Below are 20,296 nucleotides of genomic sequence, written 5' to 3' on the forward strand. Positions count from 1 at the left end.
GGTAGGGGATTTAAGTTTATAAAATAAATAAGCTACAAGCATATATTTTATAGCACAGGGAATATAGCCAATATTTTATAATAATTTTAAATGGAATATAATCTATAAAAATATTAAGTCACTATATCATACACCTGAAATGAATATAATATTGTAAGTCAACTATACTTCAAGAAAAAAAATGAACAAGGAAAAATATTGTGAAAGAAATGGAAACAGTAGTTGCCTCAGGAGGTGGAGAATGGGCAGGAAGGAGCTTATGGGAGTATGAGAAAGTTTTATATCTTAGTTGGGGGAACTGGTTACAAAGGTGTATACATTTGTGAAAACATCCAGCTGTATCCTTGAGATCTGTGTGTTTCATCATAGGTAAATTTTATCAAAAAGCATAAGCTAAATATGACTGTGCTCAGAATCCAGTGGAAAAGGGTGGACCTTGCTAAACTCCTTTGTGTAGCCACTCCTCTCAATCCCTGGGGGTGGCTCTCTGAAGCAGGAAGTTTCTCCACACCCAATCAGAGAAGTCGTGATGTGCTGATAGCCACTTGTCCTGCTGAGAAGGGGACTCCCGGTCAGGGACATGGTCACCAGAGACTGCAGGAAGATGCCCCTTCAGAGCAAAACTACACCAGGTGAGTATCTGCCAGGAACAGCCTGCGAGTGGGCATATCACCTATGGATCTAGTAGAAATGCAGATTCTGAAAAATCCTAACTAGTACGTTCAGAATAAAGATGGATGCTGTGTCCTTAAAACAAGAAAGACTGTAAAAAAGGGCAATAAGCTAACAATAGTTTTTTGGGGGGAGTGGTGGGGGGAACATGACAAAGATTTAAAAATTTAACAGAAAGTTTGAATACAGCGGAAAATCAGTGCTCTGGAAGATAAAGTCCAGGAAAGCTCCCAGAAAGTAAAGCAAAGAAGGCAAGGAGATTATTTTAGAAGAACTTAAGAGAGACAGGGAGGATAAATCCAAGAGGTTCAACAACCATCTCAAAGGGATCCCATAATGCGAGAACAGAAAAAAAGGGAGGGAAGGAAATAACCTAAGAAACAACTGGAAAACATTCAGCTATAGAAAAACTAAAGTGTTCTGATGTAAAGGGGCCACCTAGTGGTGAGCAAGTTTACTGGAAAAGGATCCTCACGTCCACATTTCTTGGTGAAATACGGGAACTCTAAAGATAAAGAGAAAATCCTAAAAGTTTTCAGAGAGAGAGAAACAGCAAAAAGATGTTACTGACAAGAGAACAACACCAAACATCAAAGGCCACCCTGGATATTAGAAAACAGTGAAGCAGTAGCTTCAAAGTTTGGAGGGAACTAGCAATTAAGTGGAAAAGCAAATAAAAGACTTCCCCGCCCCTGCCCCTGCAACCAGTAATGACTCCAAGATTACCACTGACAAATACTTGCTAAAAAAAATAAATAAAAATCATAATACAACCAAAAAGGTAGGTTGTTTTGGTTTTTTTGTTTGTTTTTTTAATTGTAAGGGGAACTCCCTTTGTCAAACCCTTTATTTGGCTATAAAAAAGCAAAAGAAGAAAATGAAAAAAGAACTGCACCTCAGTTCAACTTGAAATTTATGGTAAAATATCAGACGTATCAACTTGAAATTTATGGTAAAATACACATAAAATATACCATTAGTGACATCTAGTACATTCACAATGTTCTGCAACCATCACCACCCATCCAGTTCCAGAACATTTTCATTACTCCAAAAAGAAGCCCTGTATCCACTAAGAAATCACTCCCCATTCCTTCCTCTCCCCAGCCCCTGGCAACCGGTAACTTCCTTTCTGTGTCTATGGATTTGACTACTTTGGGTACTTCATGTAAATGGAGTCATACAATATGTGGACTTTTGTGTCTGGCTTCTTTCACTTAGCATGTTTTCAACTTCTATGAACATATAGTGTGTATCAGTACTTTGTTACTTTTTAAAAAGGGATAATTAAACATTTTATTGAGGTAAAATTTACATAATATAAAATGAACCATTCTAAAGTGAACAATTCAGTGGCATTTGTTACATTCACATACTTGATGTATGAAGGACCAGACAATGTCTCATGAAGGAAAAGACAGACAACAGAAAGTAATCCCAAGAATATCACAAATGTTAGGATGATTAAACAGATTTGAAAGAGAACATTATAACCATGCTCTAAGAATACATGAAATAAATGGAAAGATAGAAAGTCTCAGAGGAGAAATAGAAGATAATTTTTTAAAAAAGAATCAAGTAGGAATTTAAAAACTGCTAACAATAACCAAAATACAAAACTCATTGGATGGGGCTTCCCTGGTGGCGCAGTGGTTGAGAGTCCGCCTGCCGATGCAGGGGACACGGGTTCGTGCCCTGGTCCAGGAAGATCCCACATGCCGCGGAGCGGCTGGGCCAGTGAGCCATGGCCGCTGAGCCTGCGCGTCCGGAGCCTGTGCTCCGCAGCGGGAGAGGCCACAACAGTGAGAGGACCGCGTACCGCAAAAAAAAAAAAACCTCATTGGATGGGCTTAATGGCAGAATGGAGATGACAGAAGAAAAGAGTTAGTGAACTTGAAAGATCAATAGAAATTATCCAATCTCAACAAAAGATCAAAACAAAATGAACAGAGTCTTGGGGACTTTAGAGATAATTCCAAAAGGTCTAACATTTGTATAAATAGATACTTAGAGGAGAAAGAGTGTGGGAAAAAAATTGAAAAAATGATGGCTGACAACTTCCCCAAACTGGCAAAAGACATAAATTTATAGTTTCAAGTTCAGTAAATTCCAAATAGAATAAATTCAAAATCCATGCCCAGATACATCATAATCAAATTTTTAAAAACTAAAAATGAAGAAAAAACTCTTGAAAGCAGCCAGAGGAAAATGATGCATTACTTATAGAGAAACAGCAATTTGAATAATTGAGGATTTCTTATCACAGACCGTGGAACACAGAAGGAAGTGGCACATTTTTCAAGTGCTGAAAGAAATTAACTGTCAATCCAGAATTCTATATCCAGTGAAATTACCTTTCATCAAGGAAGGCAAAATAAAGACATTCTTGAAAAGAGTAAAACTAAGAGAAAGCATTCCCAGCATATCTACTCTGAAAGAACTGCCAAAGGAAGTTCTTCAGACATTAGGGAAATGATACCAGAGGAAAATATGGAATTTCAAAGATTAAGGATGAGCAACAGAAATAGTAAATATCTGCGTAAACAGAATATCCTTCTCCTTGAGTTCTTTAAAATGATTTTTGAAAGCAAAAATCATAACATTATCTGATGGGATTTCCAATGTATGTAGATGTAATATGTAGATGTAATATGTATGACAACTATAGCATAAAGAGGGGAGGACAAAAGAACAAATATGGTGGTCAGGTTTCTATACTGTATTTGTAGTGGTAACAAGTTAATTCTATGTAGACTGAAAAGTTAAACATGTATTTGCAATACCTATAGAAAGCACTAAAAAAACTGGACAAAGAGATAGAGTAAAAAACCTCAGTTTTTAAGGTAGGTAAGTTATAATGGAATACTAAAAAATATTCAAATAATCCAAAATGAGGCAGAAGGTGAGAAATGAGAACAAAAAGAAGGAACAAACGGACAGAAAAATGGTAGATCTAAATCCAAATATACAAACAATTATATTAAATATAAATGGTCTAAATACACCAGTCAAAATAGATAAATTGCCAGATGGATAAAAAAATTTTTTAAAAAGACCCAACTATATGCCATCTGCAGGAAACCCACTTTAAATATAGTGCTATAGTTAGATTAAAAATAAAATGATGGGAAAAGATATTCCATGAAAACACCAATCAAAAGAAAAGTGGAATGGCAATATTAATATCAGACAAAGTATAAAGCAAAGAAAATCACCAGGGATGAAAGGGTCAATTTGCTTTATGAAGGAGATATAACAATACTAAATGTTCCTAACAACAGAGCCTCAAAATGTATAAAGGAAAAACTGATTGAACTGAAAAGAAAAATGGACAAATCCACAGTTATTGTTGAAGATGTCAACTCTTCTCTCAATAACTGATAGAACAGGTACGGAGAAAATCATCAAGGATATAGAAGAACTAAACCACCACCAATCAATTGGATCTAATTGACATTTACAGAACATTTCACTCAACAAATACACTTTCTTTTCAAGCATACATAGAGAATTCACCAAGATGGACTATATCCTGAATCACAAAACAAATCTCAATACATTTAAAAGAACTGAAATTATACAAAGTATGTTCTCTGACCATAACAGAATTAAACTGGAAATTAATAACATAAAGATAAGTAGAAAACCTCCAAATGTTTAGAAATTAAACAACACACTGCCAAATAATCTATGGGTCAAAGATAAAGCCTCAAGAGAAATTAGAAAATATTTTGAAGTAAGCAAAAATGAAAACACAACATATTAAAATTTGTGAGATGAAACTAAAGTAGTACTTAGAGATTTATTGCATCAAATACTTATATGAGAAATGTATAAACAAGAATGCCAGGAACTTCCCTGGTGGTCCAGTGGCTAAGACTCCATGCTCCCAATGCAGGGGGCCCCGGTTCGATTCCTGGTCAGGGAGCTAGATCCCACATGCCACAACTAAGAGTTTGCATGCCACAACTAAAGATCCCACGTGCCACAGCTAAGACCTGGTGCAGCCAAATAAATAAATATTTAAAAAAAAAAACAAGAATGCCAGATAAATGCTACCAAAAAGAAAGTAGGGGTGGTGAACTTAATATTAAATGAAACAGAATTCAAAGTTAAAGGCATTCACTAGGAAAAAGAAAGATGTTTTATTAAGATAATATCTAATAAAAATGACTATATGCTAGGCACTGTTCTAAGATACATTAACACATTTCATCCCTATAGTAGTCATATGACTTAGGTAATATTATTCTCCTCATCTTGCAGATGGAGAAACTGACAACAGAGAAGTAAAGAAAGTGGTAGAACCAGTGCTTATGCTCTTAATTGCTATACTCCACTGAACAAAATTATGTTAACATTTGTTCATCTAACATCATATCTTAAAAAAAAAAAGCTCAAAAACTATTAGAAATGCAAGGACAGAGTAATAAACCTAAAACCTTAGTGAGGGCTTCCTTGGTGGTGCAGTGGTTAAGAATCTGCCTGCCAATGCAGGGGACATGGGTTTGAGCCCTGGTCTGAGAAGATCCCATGAGAAGATACATGCCATGGAGGAACTAAGCCCAGGCGCCACAACTACTGAAGCCCGCACACCTAAAGCCCGTGCTCCGCAACAAGAGAAGCCACTGCAATGAGAAGCCCGCGCACCACAACAAAGAGTAACGCCCCCTCGCCACAACTACAGAAAGCCTGTGCGCAGCAATGAAGACCCAACACAGCCAAAAATAAATAAATAAAACCTTAGTGAGTAGCTTTAATATACCTGTTTTAATAAGTCAAATATATCAAGTAAAAAAGGATAAGTATACAGAGGGCTAAAATTACATACTTAATAAGATATATAATGGATACATAGATAAATTTTGTACCCAACAAATAAAAGAAAACATTCAGTCTTTTTAAACACACATGGAACATTTACAAAAATTGACTCTCTGTTTATTAGGACACAAATCTTAACAAATTCCAGAAAGCAGAACATATAGAACTATTCTCTGAATAAAATACATAAATTAGAAACTAACCACAATGTACAGTCCAAAATTTATCTAATTAAAAATGTAAAAATACCTTTTTAAAATTATTCTTGGGGGACTTCCCTGGTGGCGCAGTGGATAAGACTCTGCGCTCCCAATGCAGGGGGCCCAGGTTTGATCCCTGGTCAGGGAACTAGATCCCGCATGCATGCCGCAACTAAGACTTTGCATGCCACAACTAAGAGTTTGCACACCACAACTAAGAGTTCGCATGCTGCAACTAAGGAGCCCGCCTGCCGCAACTAAGACCAGATGCAACCAAATAAATAAATATTTTTAATAAAATAAAATAATTCTTGGATTAAAGAGGAGCTTGAAAATTAGAAATGGATACAAACTAGAGCAATATTTTGGGGATGTGTATGAAGTAATCCCCAGAGAAAAATTTATAGCTTTAAATGCATTCATTAGGAAACAATAAAGAATAACACAAAAAATAAAATGAAATAAAAACAAGAGGTCAATTCTATTTATGAAAATCAGGCCAAAATCCCAAATAAAATACTAATAAAATGAATCCAGAGGTTTATCAAAAGATCAAAACACCATGACCAAGAAAGGCACATCCCACTACATCTAAGAATGGTGAGCATCATAGACCCTGCTACTGTCATTCACTACATTTATATTTTCAAGGAGAAAAACAGCAGGTTCTAAAAGGAAAATCTGTATGGCAAAAAAGCAAAGCAAAAGACAAATGACAAACCAGAAAAAAAATTCATAACTCACATTTCAAGATTAATTTCCTGAATATATGTATTCTTAGATATTAATTTTTAAAAATCAACAATAGAAAAAATATGTGAAGGACGTGAAAAGTCAGTTCTCAGAAAAGGAAATGCAAATGGCTCTTACACATGCAAAAAACCCAAGTTTGATTCACTCATAACTAGAGAAATGCAAATTAAAAGTGTCCAGAGGGGGCTTCCCTCATGGCTCAGTGGTTAAGAATCCACCTGCCGGGCTTCCCTGGTGGCGCAGTGGTTGAGAGTCCACCTGCCGATGAAGGGGACACAGGTTCGTGCCCCGGTCCGGGAAGATCCCACATGCCGCGGAGCGGCTGGGCCCGTGCGCCATGGCCGCTGAGCCTGTGCTCCGCAACGGGAGAGGCCACAACAGTGAGAGGCCCGCGTACCGCAAAAAAAAAAAAAAGCATTCGCCTGCCAACGCAGGGGACAGGGGTTCAAGCCCCGGTCCAGGAAGATCTCACATGCCATGGAGCAACTAAGCCCGTGTGCCACAACTACTGAGACTGCGTTCCCGCGAGCCACAATTCCTGAAGCCCACGCGCCACTACTGAAGCCCGCGCACCTAGAGCCCGTGCTCTGCAACAAGAGAAGCCACCGCAATGAGAAGCCCGCGCACTGCAACAAAGAGCAGCCCCCCGCTCACCGCAGCTAGAGAAAGCCCACGTGCACCAACGAAGACCCAACTCAGCCATAAATAGATTAACAAATTAATTAATTTAAAAAAAAACTGCCCCAAGGGACTTTCCTGATGGTTCAGTGGTTAAGACTCCATGCTCCCAATGCAGGGGGCCCGGGTTCCATCCCAGTTCAGGGAACTAGAGAACTAGATCCCGCATGCCGCACCTAAAATAGCCCGCATGCCGCACCTAAAATAGCCCGCATGCTGCAATGAAGATCCCATGTGCTGCAACTAAGACCCAGAGCAGCCTCATTAATTAATTAATTAAAAAAACAACTGTCCGGAGAGATCTTGGTTGCTAAACACCATTCTCCAGTAAAAAGCACTGGAGCTCCTTGGAAGAACAGCTTATCCTAGGGCTGGGATGGGGAGAATATAATATAAACCTGAAGCATCTTACAGTGTCAGAAAATAAGGAAATGTATGGGAACTCCCTGGCAGTCCAGTGGTTAGGACTTCACGCTTCCACTGCGGAGGGCAAGGGTTCGATCCCTCATCGGGGAACTAAGATCCGCATGCCGCATGGCCAAAAAAAAAAAAAAAAAAAACACGGAAAAAAGACAAAAAGACGGGGCATGTTAGGTACAGAGGCACCCACCTGAAGGAGGTCCTAATGGCCAAAGATGGAACTACTTAACCAACAAAATTAAGCACAATAGTACATAATTATAACCCAAAGAATAAGATAAATAAGTAAGTGGAGGAGAACAGAAAATATTCCTTACACAAAGAATGTAAAAGGAAAAGGGCCACCCCACTTCACCCCACAGCAGACATGTCTTGGTGCCATCCTGTGTGACGGGTTCTGGGATGGGGCGGGCCATGGACAGGCCCCTAGGGAGCGCAGAGCCTGCCGGGGAATGCACAGTCGTCACGGGTCTCCAGTCACCTCATACGAGGGTACCCACCCGGATCGGCCTGCCCTCTCCTAGGCCCTCTCAGCCACTCTAGTCAGTCACTGTATTTTCTTTTTTCTCAGAACCCTTTCAGTAGCAGAGAGATAAATTACATGAACTACTACGCACCCCTTTTAAGTGCACAGTTTGATGTGTTTTGACAAACGTACGTCCCTGTAAAACCATCACCCCAGTCGAAATAAAGAACATTTCCAGCGCCCAGAAAGCTTCCTCCCGCCCCCAGGCAACCACTGATCTGACTTCTCTCACCACAGCTTAGTTTCGCCTATACTAGAATTTCACAAAAGTGGACTCATACAGTATCATCCTTTTGAGTCTGACTTTCTTCATTCAACATAGTATCTGCCAAATGCATCCATGTTGCTACGTGTGTCAAAGATTTATTTCTTTTTATTGCTGAGAAGTACTCCACTGTATAAATGTCCCACAGTTAGTTTATCCCTTTACCTGTTGATGGACTGTGGGTGGTTTCCAGGGGGAGCTATTAAAAATAGGGCTGCTATAAACATCTGCCTACAAGCCTTTGTAAAGACACGTGCTTTCATTTCTCTTGGGTAAACACCCAGGAGTAAAATGGCTGGGTCATATGGTAGGTCTCTGTTTAACTTTTTGAGAAACTGCCATTAAGACAGGAATAAAACAGACCTGCTTGGGGCTTCCCTGGTGGCGCAGTGGTTGAGAGTCCGCCTGCCGATGCAGGGGACGTGGGTTCATGCCCCGGTCCAGGAGGATCCCACATGCCACAGAGCGGCTGGGCCCATGAGCCATGGCCGCTGAGCCTGCGTGTCCAGAGCCTGTGCTCCGCAACGGGAGAGGCCACAACAGTGAGAGGCCCCCATACCTCAAAAAAAAAAAAAAAAAAAAAAAAAAAAAAAACAGACCTGCTAGAGAACGGACTTGAGGATATGGGGAAGGGGAAGGGTGAGCTGTGACAAAGCGAGAGAGAGGCATGGACATATATACACTACCAAACGTAAGGTAGATAGCTAGTGGGAAGCAGCTGCATAGCACAGGGAGATCAGCTCGGTGCTTTGTGACCACCTAGAGGGGTGGGATAGGGAGGGTGGGAGGGAGGGAGACGCAAGAGGGAAGAGATATGGGGATATATGTATATGTATAACTGATTCACTTTGTTATAAGGCAGAAACTAACACACCATTGTAAAGCAATTATACTCCAATAAAGATGTAAAAAAAAAAAAAAAAAGGAACTGTCGAACTGTCTTCCCAAGGGGTGGTAACAATTTCCACCCTGTCAATGCTGTCTGAGAGTTCTGGTAGCTCCACGTCCTCACGAGCACTTACACAGCAGCATCCCCTTTTTACGAAGCCACTCTGATAGGTGTGGAGTACAATATGATTTCATGGTGGCTTTAATTCACATTCTTAGATGTCTAATGATATTGAACATCTTTCCACATGCTTCTTGGATGTTCATATATCTTTGTTGAATCGTCTGTTCAGATCTTTGGCCCATTCTTTAAATTGGCTTGTTTTCTTCTTATTATTGAGTTATAGTTTTGAGGCATGTTTTACTTAACACAGATCAGAACCAGGTCATTCTCTGTTCTAATCTTCACCGGGCCTCCTCCCAGGGAATTTGGAGTAAAATCCAAACACCAAGGCCTGGTCCTCCACAATGTGGCTCCACCCCTTGTCTGATTTGTCTTCTCCCCCAGCCCTTAGCTCAGTCCTCTCATCCACACAGGCTGCCTGGCTGCACTCTGAACCAGCCAGACATCTATTACCAGGAATCATCTTATTCAGGATTCTCTGGACATGCTTAGTGTTTACCCACCCAGCCTCCCCGCAAACAAAGCTGGGGTTTCCCTGCATCCTGGGCTTCTAGCACTGCTGTAGAATGAATAAATAAATGAGTGAATGAATGTCTCTTACCTAGCTGGAAAGGTTGGAGAAGTCTCCTCTGAGAAAGTGACAATGCAGTATGATCACAGAAGAAAAGGAGGAGTTAATCAGATAACACAGTGGAGAAAGAGCATTCCAGGTAGAGGGATCAGCATGTACGAAGGCCCTGTGGCAAGAGGGAGCATGGAGGAGATAAGAAGCTCTACAGGTGGGAGAGACAGAGGAAAGGATAGCAAGGGGCTGTTTTTACTCTCTATACCCAGACCCTGAGCAAGATGGAAGCTCCCAAGGTTTTTCCAGGTGAGGAGAATGGAGGTGACTGTGACTGATGATTTAAGCATCCCTCTGGCTGCCAAGAGAGGAAGCAGAGAGGCCTCCTAAAGACACCATCACAACAGTCCAGGAAGGAGACAGCAGTGGTCTGAGATCTAATGGAGAATGTGGTGATGAGATGGACAGAGATCTAAGAAAGCTTTAGGAGGCGAAGATGTGTGGGCCTTGGTGATAGATGGGGGGTGAAGGTGAGGGTGGGGTCAGGGAGAACGAGGCCAATTCCCAGGTCTCTGGCTCTTGGGGGTGGAAGGGCAGATGGCAGTGCCCTTGGCAGAGGCTCAGGCATAGTGAGAATGTCATGGGCTGGGTATTGGTCACACTGAACTCCAGACGCCCTGGAGACATGTGTGTGTTGTGTAAGGGCTGGGGCTCCGAGGTCTCTATCTGGGAGTCCTCCTGGGATGAAGATGGGGGTGCTGCCGAGCCCAGGGCTGGGGCAGACAACAAAGAGGCCGCAGGAGGCTGGGCTGGCCAAAGATGGGAGGAGTGGTCAGGGGAGAAAGAGAGAGGAAGTGGGGCAGGGAGCTGACAGTGGGGTGAAAGCCGCAGGAAGACAACAGAGAGGTCTCGCTGTTTGAAGGCCTAGGTTCCTGGATGCCCGACGCAAGCTAGGGCAGGAAGCTAGACTGGAGACAGCGAATGCAGACAATCTTCTGGGCAAGGAGAGATGGGTGGGAGCTCCGACGGGGGGCGGCAATAAAAAGGTCTCCAGCCGCCAGGACAAGGGTGAGGGGAGAATGCGGGCGTGAGCCTGAGGAAGCCCCAAGCCAGCATCACTGCCAGTCGGACCAGCGAGGGCCTAAGCAGCCCCGACAGCCAAAGTCCGAGGGGGAGGAGGAGAGGGGAAGAGGACGAAGGCGGGCGGAAGAGGGGAGAGAGGAGAGGAGCGGGGAGAGAGGAGAGGAGGGGGCAGGAGGGGGGAGGAGGGGAGAGGGAGGGAGGCGAAGAGGGGAGGAAAGGGCAGGAGAGGGCAAGAAGCGAGGAGGGGCGGAGCGCGGGCGGGGCGGGGCGGGATGAGCCCCCGCGCCCAACTGGTCTGGCTCGATCCTCCTTCCGCACAGTCAGGGTTTCCGTTTCCCTCCTGTACGCAGAGTAAGGGGGAGCGAGGCCGAGCCGCGGCCGCCGCCGCCGCCATGTGGCCCCCAGACCCGGAGCCCGACCCAGACCGCGAGCCTGCCGGCCGCTCCCAGCCCCACGCGGCCCTTCCCGGGCTCCGCGCCCTCCTGCCGGCGCGCGCCTTCCTCTGCTCGCTCAAAGGCCGCCTCCTGCTGGCGGAGACGGTGAGTGCGGGCCCCTGGCCCCCTCCCGGCGGCGCGGAGACCCCTGCGGCAGCTCCCGCCTGCAGCTCCCGGGCGTAGGGCTAGGGGCGCCGCCTTCTGTACGGCCGGGTCCTGGCGCCCCGCCCGGCCGGTGCCCCTCGCAGCCCCGCGAAGTTGGGCTGAGATCGGCAAACTTCCGCGGTTTGGGACGGTCTCGCTGAAGCTCAACCGCGGGTCGGAGGCGAGGCGGGAACCGCAGGGAAGCTTGGGGAGGAGGCCCCCGACGCGGCGGCCGGGCCCCTGGGAGCTCGGCCCAGCGCTGTGTGACCTCCGGCGCCTCCGCCCTCTCTGGGCCTCTGGGACGGGCTGCGTCCCCGCATCTTCTGGCCTCCATCGGGGGCACCCCGCTCCGCATAGCCTCTCGCCACGCCCGGGCCGGGCCTAGGAGGAATCGGCCGTTCGCGAACCCCAGGTCGTTTCTCTGCTCCCTGGCCCGCTTTCTTGGGCTCAGGGAGGACCGACCGGGCCTCGAGCTGCAGGGCGGAAGCCAGAGTGGAGTCCAGCCAGCTGGGAGGGGGGACCCCCGGGATTGGGTGAGGCCCGGGCCACACAGTGGGGGGCGCGCAGGGAGCCCACCCCCACCCAGGCTGCTGAGGGGCGGCCCAGCGGGGTGACTTCATCCCCCTCCTCCCCTCCCTCGCTAGGATCCAGCCGTCCCGCCCCCGCTGAGCTCCTTCCTCCTTCCCGCCCCCGCCCCCCACCCCAGGCCCGTCAAGAGGCCTTTGTCCTCGGGACACTCGGAAAACTCCTGCACTGTCAGCCTGTGGGGTTGGGGTTTTGGTGCTGGGCCTCTGTGGAGGGAAGGGGAGGAAGAGGCCAAGCGGAGGGGAGGCGGGATAAGAGTGGAGCACTTGTTACTTAGATCTCCAGCAATTTGATAATCTGTCATTACTCCCACTTTGCAGACAAGAAAGCTGAGGCCCGAGCCTCTAGGGGATTTGACATGGGTCAGTTGAGGGCCAGGGGACAGCAGGGATCAGAGAGAGGAGGGTTCTGCCGCAGCCTCTCCTTTGTACCACCCAGAGCTGATAGCAGGAGGCCGTCCTACCACCTCCTCTGCCTCTGGGGTCAGCCCAGAGGTCACCAGCCTGGCACCTGCCGGACTCCCAGATGAGGCATCACGGTCCAGGACTCGCAGCTCACACTCCAGGGAGTTGCCTCCTGGTTGGCCACGCAGCCCCACTTTGGAGATTGATGGGAGCCACTTTTTTGGAGAAGCCTTGAATCCACCATCCCCTGAGGGGACCCCAACCACACCCCACTCAGGCCCACCTCATGGGTGGGGGGGATGCTGGCCAGAGCCTAGAGGAGGCCCTCGGCAAAGCTGGGCGCCAAGAATCTAGGTCTAGGAGGATTAAGTGCGGAGGAGGGACGGATGAGGAGTGGGCACTGAAGACGCAAGGGGAGCCACTGGAGGTCACTCCTGCCCCCTCAGGTCACCTCTGGCTGCCCCCAGGCCCAAGCAAGTGGGGAGGCTGACATGGGCAGGAAGGGGGAGGAAGTTGCCACCAGGAATCAGGGACTGAGGAAACAGAATCGAGAGAGGGATCCCCAGAATCAGGCTTTGGGGGTAGGGGACAGGAAAAGGAGAGACAGAACAGCCTTTGGCAGAGGAAGTAGAGGATAGGGCCAGGCCAGGCCAGAGTCCTGTGGCCTTGCCTTCCTGGGAGGCCCTAGCGGCCTCTCAGCCCATCTCTACACCTTAGTTTCCCATCTGTTCAAGTTGGGCTCAGCTACCTCCATTGTCATGTTCAGACCAGATACGGGTGCTCTTCAGCTCATTTGTCTGAAGCTACCACAGGGCCTCCTGTAGGGCATCTGGGTGTCATCCCCACATAGCCCCCTGGCCCACTCTGAGCTACTCAGCCATGGACCTGCTCAAACCCAGCCAGAGTGACCAAAACCAGGACAGATAAAGGCCAGCAACCACAGGGCAGTGTTGCTTAAGAACTCCAGATGTGGAGTCAGCCAAGCCAGAGTTCAAATTCTGATGCCCTCTTCTTAGCTGTATGACACTGAGCACACCACTTCATCTCCCTGAACCTCACTCTTCTCATCTGCAAAGTGGGCTGTGCAGGGCACCTGGTGCCTGGGTGGTGGTGAGGAGCTGAGGAGGCCCCACAAGCCTCAGCAGGCACTGGTCCAGTGAACAGCCCCGTCATCCCCGTCTGCTCTTCAGAGCACACGGGTCTGCAGAACTAACCAGGGGCCTCTGCATCCTCACGCATCAGTTGCCGCCCACAGTGTGTGGACAGGGCTGCAGAAAACACTTTAATTCTTAATCAGTTCCTCATTACAGTTCACCCCACCTTTCACAAAGGCTGAACAAATGATGCAGCAGGGCATGAAGTGTCAGTGTCACCACTCCCTCTCCTGGATGTTTTCGCCTTATTGTGAAAATTTGCAAATATACCAAGAAAAAACCCCATATACCCACCACCTAGGTTATACTATTTGCTTTATCACATATCTATCTGTCCATCAAAACGTTTTATTTTTTGATGCATTCAAAGTAAATTGCAGACATCAGTACCTTTCAACTCTGAATACTTAAGCATGTGTATCATTAACTAAAGCACCACATTTGTGTAGTTTTTCAGGTAAATTTTTCATTCAAGCACAAATCTTGGGTGTAATTTTCTGAAACTGGCTCCTGCTTAGTGGACTGCCTTTGAGACGGCTTGGGTTTGATTTTCCCGTTGGGCACCATCTGAGTTGGTGGATTCTGCCGTAGAGCCTCTGGGGTGGGTGGGAGTGGCACAGCCCCAGGAGGCAGCTTCCTGGGGGGCTGGACGCAGGAGAGGCTGGGGCTTCCTGACTGGGTCCCGGCAGGGAGCTGGCCTGAGGTCAGGATGCAGAGCCATGCCCAGAGGCACTGGGGGCAGCACGGGTGTGCGTCTGATGGAGTTCTAATCCTGCAGCTGCAGGACTGGGCAGGTCACTTCACCTGCTGGAGCCTCCTCTAGTCCTGCCTGCAGGGAGGGGCTGTGCACAGGCTCTGACTTCTCCCTCCACCACCTCCCAGGGTCTCTCTTTCATCACCTTCGTCTGCTATGTGGCGTCCTCAGCATCCGCCTTCCTCACGGCGCCCCTGCTGGAGTTCCTGCTGGCCCTCTGCTTCCTCTTTGCTGATGCCATGCAGCTGAACGACAAGTGGCAGGGCTTGTGCTGGCCCATGATGGTGAGGGCTGGGGCCCCGGGAGGAAGGGGTTGACCGGCTATCACGGAGAGTTGTGCATTTCGGCCCTCACCCTTTCTTCAATGCACTGGAGGGGGCGTTTGCAGTTGGTTGAGCCTGGTGGGTAGGCCTGGCCTCGGATGATCCAGGCCCCACCGCACGGCAGCCACATGACCCAGGGCAGGTTGCCGTGCCTCCAGGGCCTCCAGTGTCCCTCTGTGAGGCTACGAACCCCAGACGGCATCCTCCCCCCTCGCCATCAGGTGGCGCTGGTGTTCCCAACTGGGCCCATTGGCATGAGTCTTAGCCGCAGGAATTCTAGCCATTTCCACACGGGGCAGGGCAGGTTAACTGAGGACTTGCAGGGCTTACCCAGATCTCAGCCGCCTGACAACTCTTTTTATCACCTGGGAGGGCCCAGAACCCCATCCCGGACTTTGCTGTATGAAATGGGTAAGAGAGAAGGTACAGCAAAGGCTGCACTTGAACTCTGGTCTCCTGACTTCATACCCAGTGTTCTTCCTGATGGGCTGCACCCCCTGTCCCCATTTTAGGGACCGGTAGACAGAAACCATGATACATAAATGATCTGCCACAAGTATGTGGCAAAGCAAGGTCCGGGGCCAGATCTCCCTATTGGAGAGCCAGAGGGAGCAGTGACAAGATTTCCAACTTCTCCCTGCCCGCCAAACGGGGAAGTCTGCATCTGGGCCAACCCACAGGGAGAGCTGCAGCCTGGTCCGTACCCTGTTGTCCACCTGGCAGAGGACAGCAGCCTACAGGGGGCCACTGGGCAGGGGCGGGGTGGAGGTTGGGGGAGGACCAGGGAGTGCAGGTGGGGCCAGGAAGAGCGGGAGCGCCGTGGACGCTGGACCTGGGGGCCGCATGTGTCCAGGCTGCCAGGCCCATCCTCCTCTGACGGTGGGATTCCGGCCCTGTTCTTGGCACACAGTGCCTTTCTGAGCCCCCCTCCCCTGCCTCGGCTCCCAGCGGCCCCCTTCCCATGCTGTGCCCCACTCCAGGGAGCTCACGGCGCTGTGACCATGCCCCTCTCTCCCCAGGACTTCCTACGCTGTGTCACAGCGGCCCTCATCTACTTCGCCATCTCCATCACAGCTGTGGCCAAATACTCGGACGGAGCTTCCAAAGCAGCCGGAGTGAGTAGCCACTCTACCCCTGGGAGGGGGCGATGCCCAGTGATGCCCCACTCAAGTTCACCCCACTCCTAAGTGGGTGCCCCTCTTAGCTTCTTGGGCATATTCTGCCTCTGCCTCGGTACCTTGGACTTTGACGTGGATCTCAGCGACTCCACTGTCCTCTTATTGGAGATTTACTCTGCCCAGTGTTCAAAAAGGCTGTTTGCCAAACCAAGTTAACAGCTCGTTTTTCTATCTGTCATTAACGGGAGGGGTCTGTGTCCGCCAATCTGAGCTACTTATCCAAGCAGATAAAAACAAAGCTATGAGGATGGGGCAGCGGCTGCTCCGGCTGCCCCCCCCCCCCATTCCCAGGCTCCCAGCTCCTGATGACACGTCCCATCCTCCCTGTCCCCTGTATCCCACAGGTGTTTGGCTTCTTTGCCACCATCGTGTTTGCAATTGACTTCTACCTGATCTTTAACGATGTGGCCAAATTCCTCAAACAAGGGGACTCCGCAGGTGAGACCGCAGCTGACAAGGCAGAAGGTAGGTAGCCACCCTGTGGGTCCCACCAGGGAACCCAGCGCATCACCTGGAACGGTTGATGCAGGGGCCCTGCTTTCCCCTGGGGACACTCGGCTAGTTTGAGGCTGGGGTAAGAGCATTTCCTCTCTCCCCATGGGCAGGAAGTGTTTTCACAGCCTGATTCTCCTATCCCTTCATGCGGCACTGATCATAAAGCCCGCCGGTCCCCTCTGGGGAGCACAGGATTCCCCAGGGCCTCAGCCTTTCCAGGAAGGGCAAGCTGAGGGCACGCCCGGCACCTCCTCCTCATGAAACCTTCCCTGACGAGCCCCCAGCGCGGCCAGTCACTCGCCTTCAACTCCCTGGACGCCGTCCACTGGGCTGCAGCGTGGCCGCCTGTCCCACAGCAGCGCCTCCGCTCCCCAGTCTCGCCTACCCCCAGCTTAAGGGCCAGCGAACCAAGCTCTCATGCTTATCCGCAGCACCCAGGCAAACACAGTCAAGCTCGGGCTTGTTTCACTTTTTAGACCCAAAGAAAGTGCCACAGACTTTTTGGTCCCTCAAGCCATCCTTCAGCTCAGAATGGCTGTTGTGCCGTTACCTGATTTAAAAAACAAAAACAAAAAACCCCTGCAAGTTAGACGGCTGGTTTTTCCATCCGTGACAGCAGCCATACCAACGTGTCGCATCCTCGGGGTGCATGTGCCCAGCTGGGGGCCCTACAGGGGTGCATCCAAGCTCCAAGCTGGTTTGGAGCTTGTGATCTCCCTCAGGCCCTCCTCAGTCACAGCCCAGGGCTCTCCCGCCCGGGGAGGCCACCAGACGAGGTGGAGGTCCCTGCCCAGGGGGCAGGAGTTACAGGGGCGGTGGAGGCTCCAGCACAGAAATGCTGGGAAGCCCAGGAGCTGACCCGGGACGGAGGGCCCAGGCCATTTACCTGCCCCTTCCTCTCCACACCCCCAGGCAGGCTTTAAATGGAGAAGCAGGTGTCAGCTCCCTGCAACTGAGTAAATCGGATGTTTGGCTCAGCACCAAACTCCCCCAGCCTGGTGTCCCATGATCCCTCGCGGCCCTTCTGTCAGCCTCTGTTGACCCAAACACCTACAGAGGCTGCCATGTGCTGGGCCCTAGGGATGTGCAGACGGGCAAGGCCAACTACCTGCCCTCAGGGAATTCAGCCCAGACAGGAATTAGATCCAGAGACAAAGTGGTGATGTACACACACGGCACAAACGGGGCACGAGGAGCCCAGAGTAGATGTCAACCATAACAGCACAACGAGAGCTAACAGAGGTAGGGATGAAGCAGCTGAGGGAGCACCCACCCTATGTGCCAGCTAGGAGGCTGTGGAGGTGACCCCATTGCTGGGTTTTGATGGATGTATAGGAGTGTGCAGGCAGAAAAAAATGGGACAGGTGGAGGGAAGACAACAGAGTATAAAGGGCAGGTGAGGTGTTTCTCTGGAACAGGTGGTCGTGTCCAGTGAGGATCAGCAGTGACATGTGGCTGGACAGAAGGACAAGGGGGGGCTTTTGAGGGGCCTGTAGGCCCCGCCTTGGAGTTGGCATCTCTCCACTGAGTGCCTGCTGTCCCCAGGCAAGTGACATCGAAACTCCTGGGGCAGGGGAGACTGAAACTATGAAATGGCTAAAAAGAAGCTTCCTGATTTTCCAGTATGTTTTAGTGTCTTGGGCAATAGCTAGCCCCATTTTGACCTGCTGAACTGCGGGTTGGGGGGCAGATATACAACCCTGACACCTCCAGGTAAGAACGGCCCAGGCAGATTTGGGAGGGCCTGGAGCCCCAGAGCAAGGGGCATCTGCGCTCCCCACCTCCATTCGACTGCACCCAGAGGCTCCCAAGCACTCGATGGTCCTCGCGCCAAGCAGACGCCACCCACGGCACCATCAGCTGCAGGAGCGGCCTGAGCCCCGGGTTCCAGCTGACAGTGCCTCCCCGGAGATGGCTCCCAGGCACCGCTGGCCCCGAAACTCCTGCCAGGCATCCTCTTTGCTTTCCTTTCAGAAGAGAATTCCGACTCTGACTCCGACTGAAGACCCGACCTGCCCTGGCAGCCTGAGCCACGCAGGCCTCCGCTCCTGCACCTCCTGACCGTGCTGGCCGGAGTGTGGCCAGGGGACCGTGCATGTTGGGAGGGAGGCTGTGACTTCCCGCACAGCAGCGGGAGTTGCTGACGGAGCAGGCCTCCTCACAGCCCCAGGGTGACGTTCCTGAGCCTGGCATACACGATGACACCCCTTGGCGCTTAGCACTCTCCAGCCTCTCTCTTCGTGAGGGCGTCGTTCTGCCACTTCTCATTTCTGTCCCACAGACCTTAAGCCCTTGAACCTCTGCCAAAAATCAGCACAAGGGGACAAAGCAGATAGAGCCTTGTTATACCACTGCAGGAAGCACGTCATGCTGTGGTGAGTGTGGGGGAGAGACAAGACAGAAACCGGCAGAGGGCCATCCCTGGGCCCCAGCGGCTTCTGTCTGCATCTGGTGCCCCTGCTCACGGCAGGCATTTTGTTGAGAACGACGCTTCCAAGATTCTTTTGTTCAAGGAGCAACAGTTCCCTCTTCATTCTTTTTTTTTTTTTTTTTTTTTTTGCGTTACGTGGGCCTCTCACTGTTGTGGCCTCTCCCGTTGTGGAGCACAGGCTCCAGACGCGCAGGCTCAGCGGCCATGGCTCACGGGACCAGCCGCTCCGCAGCATGTGGGATCTTCCCGGACCGGGGCATGAACCCGTGTCCCCTGCATCGGCAGGCGGACTCTCAACCACTGCACCGCCAGGGAAGTCCCCCTCGTCATTCTTGAAGCAGGGAGAAAACTGGCCTTTGCTGTGTGATCTAGGAGAGAGTGGGTCCCAGTGCCCATGAGTGATACTTTACACCCTTGGAGACCATATCTTCTTCAGATGACATGCCTATTCTGGGTCTAAGACTGTTTCAAGAAGAGCTCGTAGACTAGCTTACCAGGTCCAAGAGATCGAGGGCTCCACACGACAAAGTGGCAGTGACAGCCCCCAGGGCAGCTGGGCAGGCCCAGCCAAACCCTGTCTTTCCTTGGGCCGTCAGCAGGCCAGAGGCTCTCGGGCCCTCAGGACAATGTGCTTCTGAACACCTGACCCTCACGAGGGGCGAGACGTGCCTTCTGTGTTCACCTAAGGACCTTATTACGCTGTGCATGTATCTTCAATGGGATTTTGTAACTTTATAATTTTTTTTTTTTTTACACAAAAGCAGCTTCTTACATGGCATTTCCTGTGACCCAAGAGGCCTTGTGAACGAGCCAGAGCTCTGGACTCATGTTTTGGACATTTGTAATCTTTGTTCTTCTCTTGCATGTGAATCTCCTACCCTGAAAAAAGCCATAATGGATTAAATCAGACTGACTTCCTGCTTGGAGTGTGTGTGTTTGAAAAAAACCTTACACACCCGGAGCAACGCTGCCGGGTGTCATGCGTCAGCAGAGTGGTCCCACGCGCTGTGTAGATCCTGGCAGCTCCAGGTTACAGCAGTGATGCACGCGCACTTGTTCCCCACCAGGCCCCCGCTAGGCGTCGGCACGTTTACTCTACACCTCACACAATCCTCTTTCACAGTTCAGGAAACTGATGGAAGGTTCGGTGACTTGCCCAGGTCCTCGCAAGAGGCCCAGGGTCTCACCCACGCATCAGGCTCACGTCCCGTGGTAAGTCAGTGCTTTGGCCCCGGCGATGGAAAAGGATCGAGGCATTCTGCCCCAACTTTCACACACACTGTGTTCTGAAAACACATATGAAAGTCGACTGTGCAGAAGCCAACGGGCCTGTGGGTGTGGCCCCACCTCGCCAGGCCCAGCCAGGCCCAGCCAAGCCGCCTGTGGACAGCGACACTGC

General features: G+C 49.7%; 1 protein-coding gene across 1 annotated transcript; it reads left to right on the plus strand.

The window, feature by feature from the left end:
- Nucleotides 1-11,322: 11,322 nt before the first annotated feature.
- Nucleotides 11,323-19,817, plus strand: CMTM3 (CKLF like MARVEL transmembrane domain containing 3). Its single transcript, XM_059999902.1, has 5 exons — nt 11,323-11,534; nt 14,599-14,754; nt 15,813-15,908; nt 16,316-16,436; nt 18,441-19,817. The coding sequence occupies exons 1-5, from the start codon at nt 11,388-11,390 to the stop codon at nt 18,467-18,469; spliced, it is 549 nt and encodes a 182-aa protein (XP_059855885.1). The 5' UTR covers nt 11,323-11,387; the 3' UTR covers nt 18,470-19,817.
- Nucleotides 19,818-20,296: the final 479 nt, after the last annotated feature.

The sequence above is a fragment of the Delphinus delphis genome, chromosome 20 (genome assembly GCF_949987515.2).
Source record: "Delphinus delphis chromosome 20, mDelDel1.2, whole genome shotgun sequence".
Classification (NCBI taxonomy): Eukaryota; Metazoa; Chordata; class Mammalia; order Artiodactyla; family Delphinidae; genus Delphinus; species Delphinus delphis.

Coding starts and splice junctions, on each gene's coding strand:
- CMTM3 (XM_059999902.1), top strand. CDS start 11,388: ATGTGGCCCCCAGACCCGGAGCCCGACCCAGACCGCGAGCCTGCCGGC. Junction 11,535..14,598: donor GCCTCCTGCTGGCGGAGACG/GTGAGTGCGGGC, acceptor ACCACCTCCCAG/GGTCTCTCTTTCATCACCTT. Junction 15,909..16,315: donor GAGCTTCCAAAGCAGCCGGA/GTGAGTAGCCAC, acceptor TGTATCCCACAG/GTGTTTGGCTTCTTTGCCAC.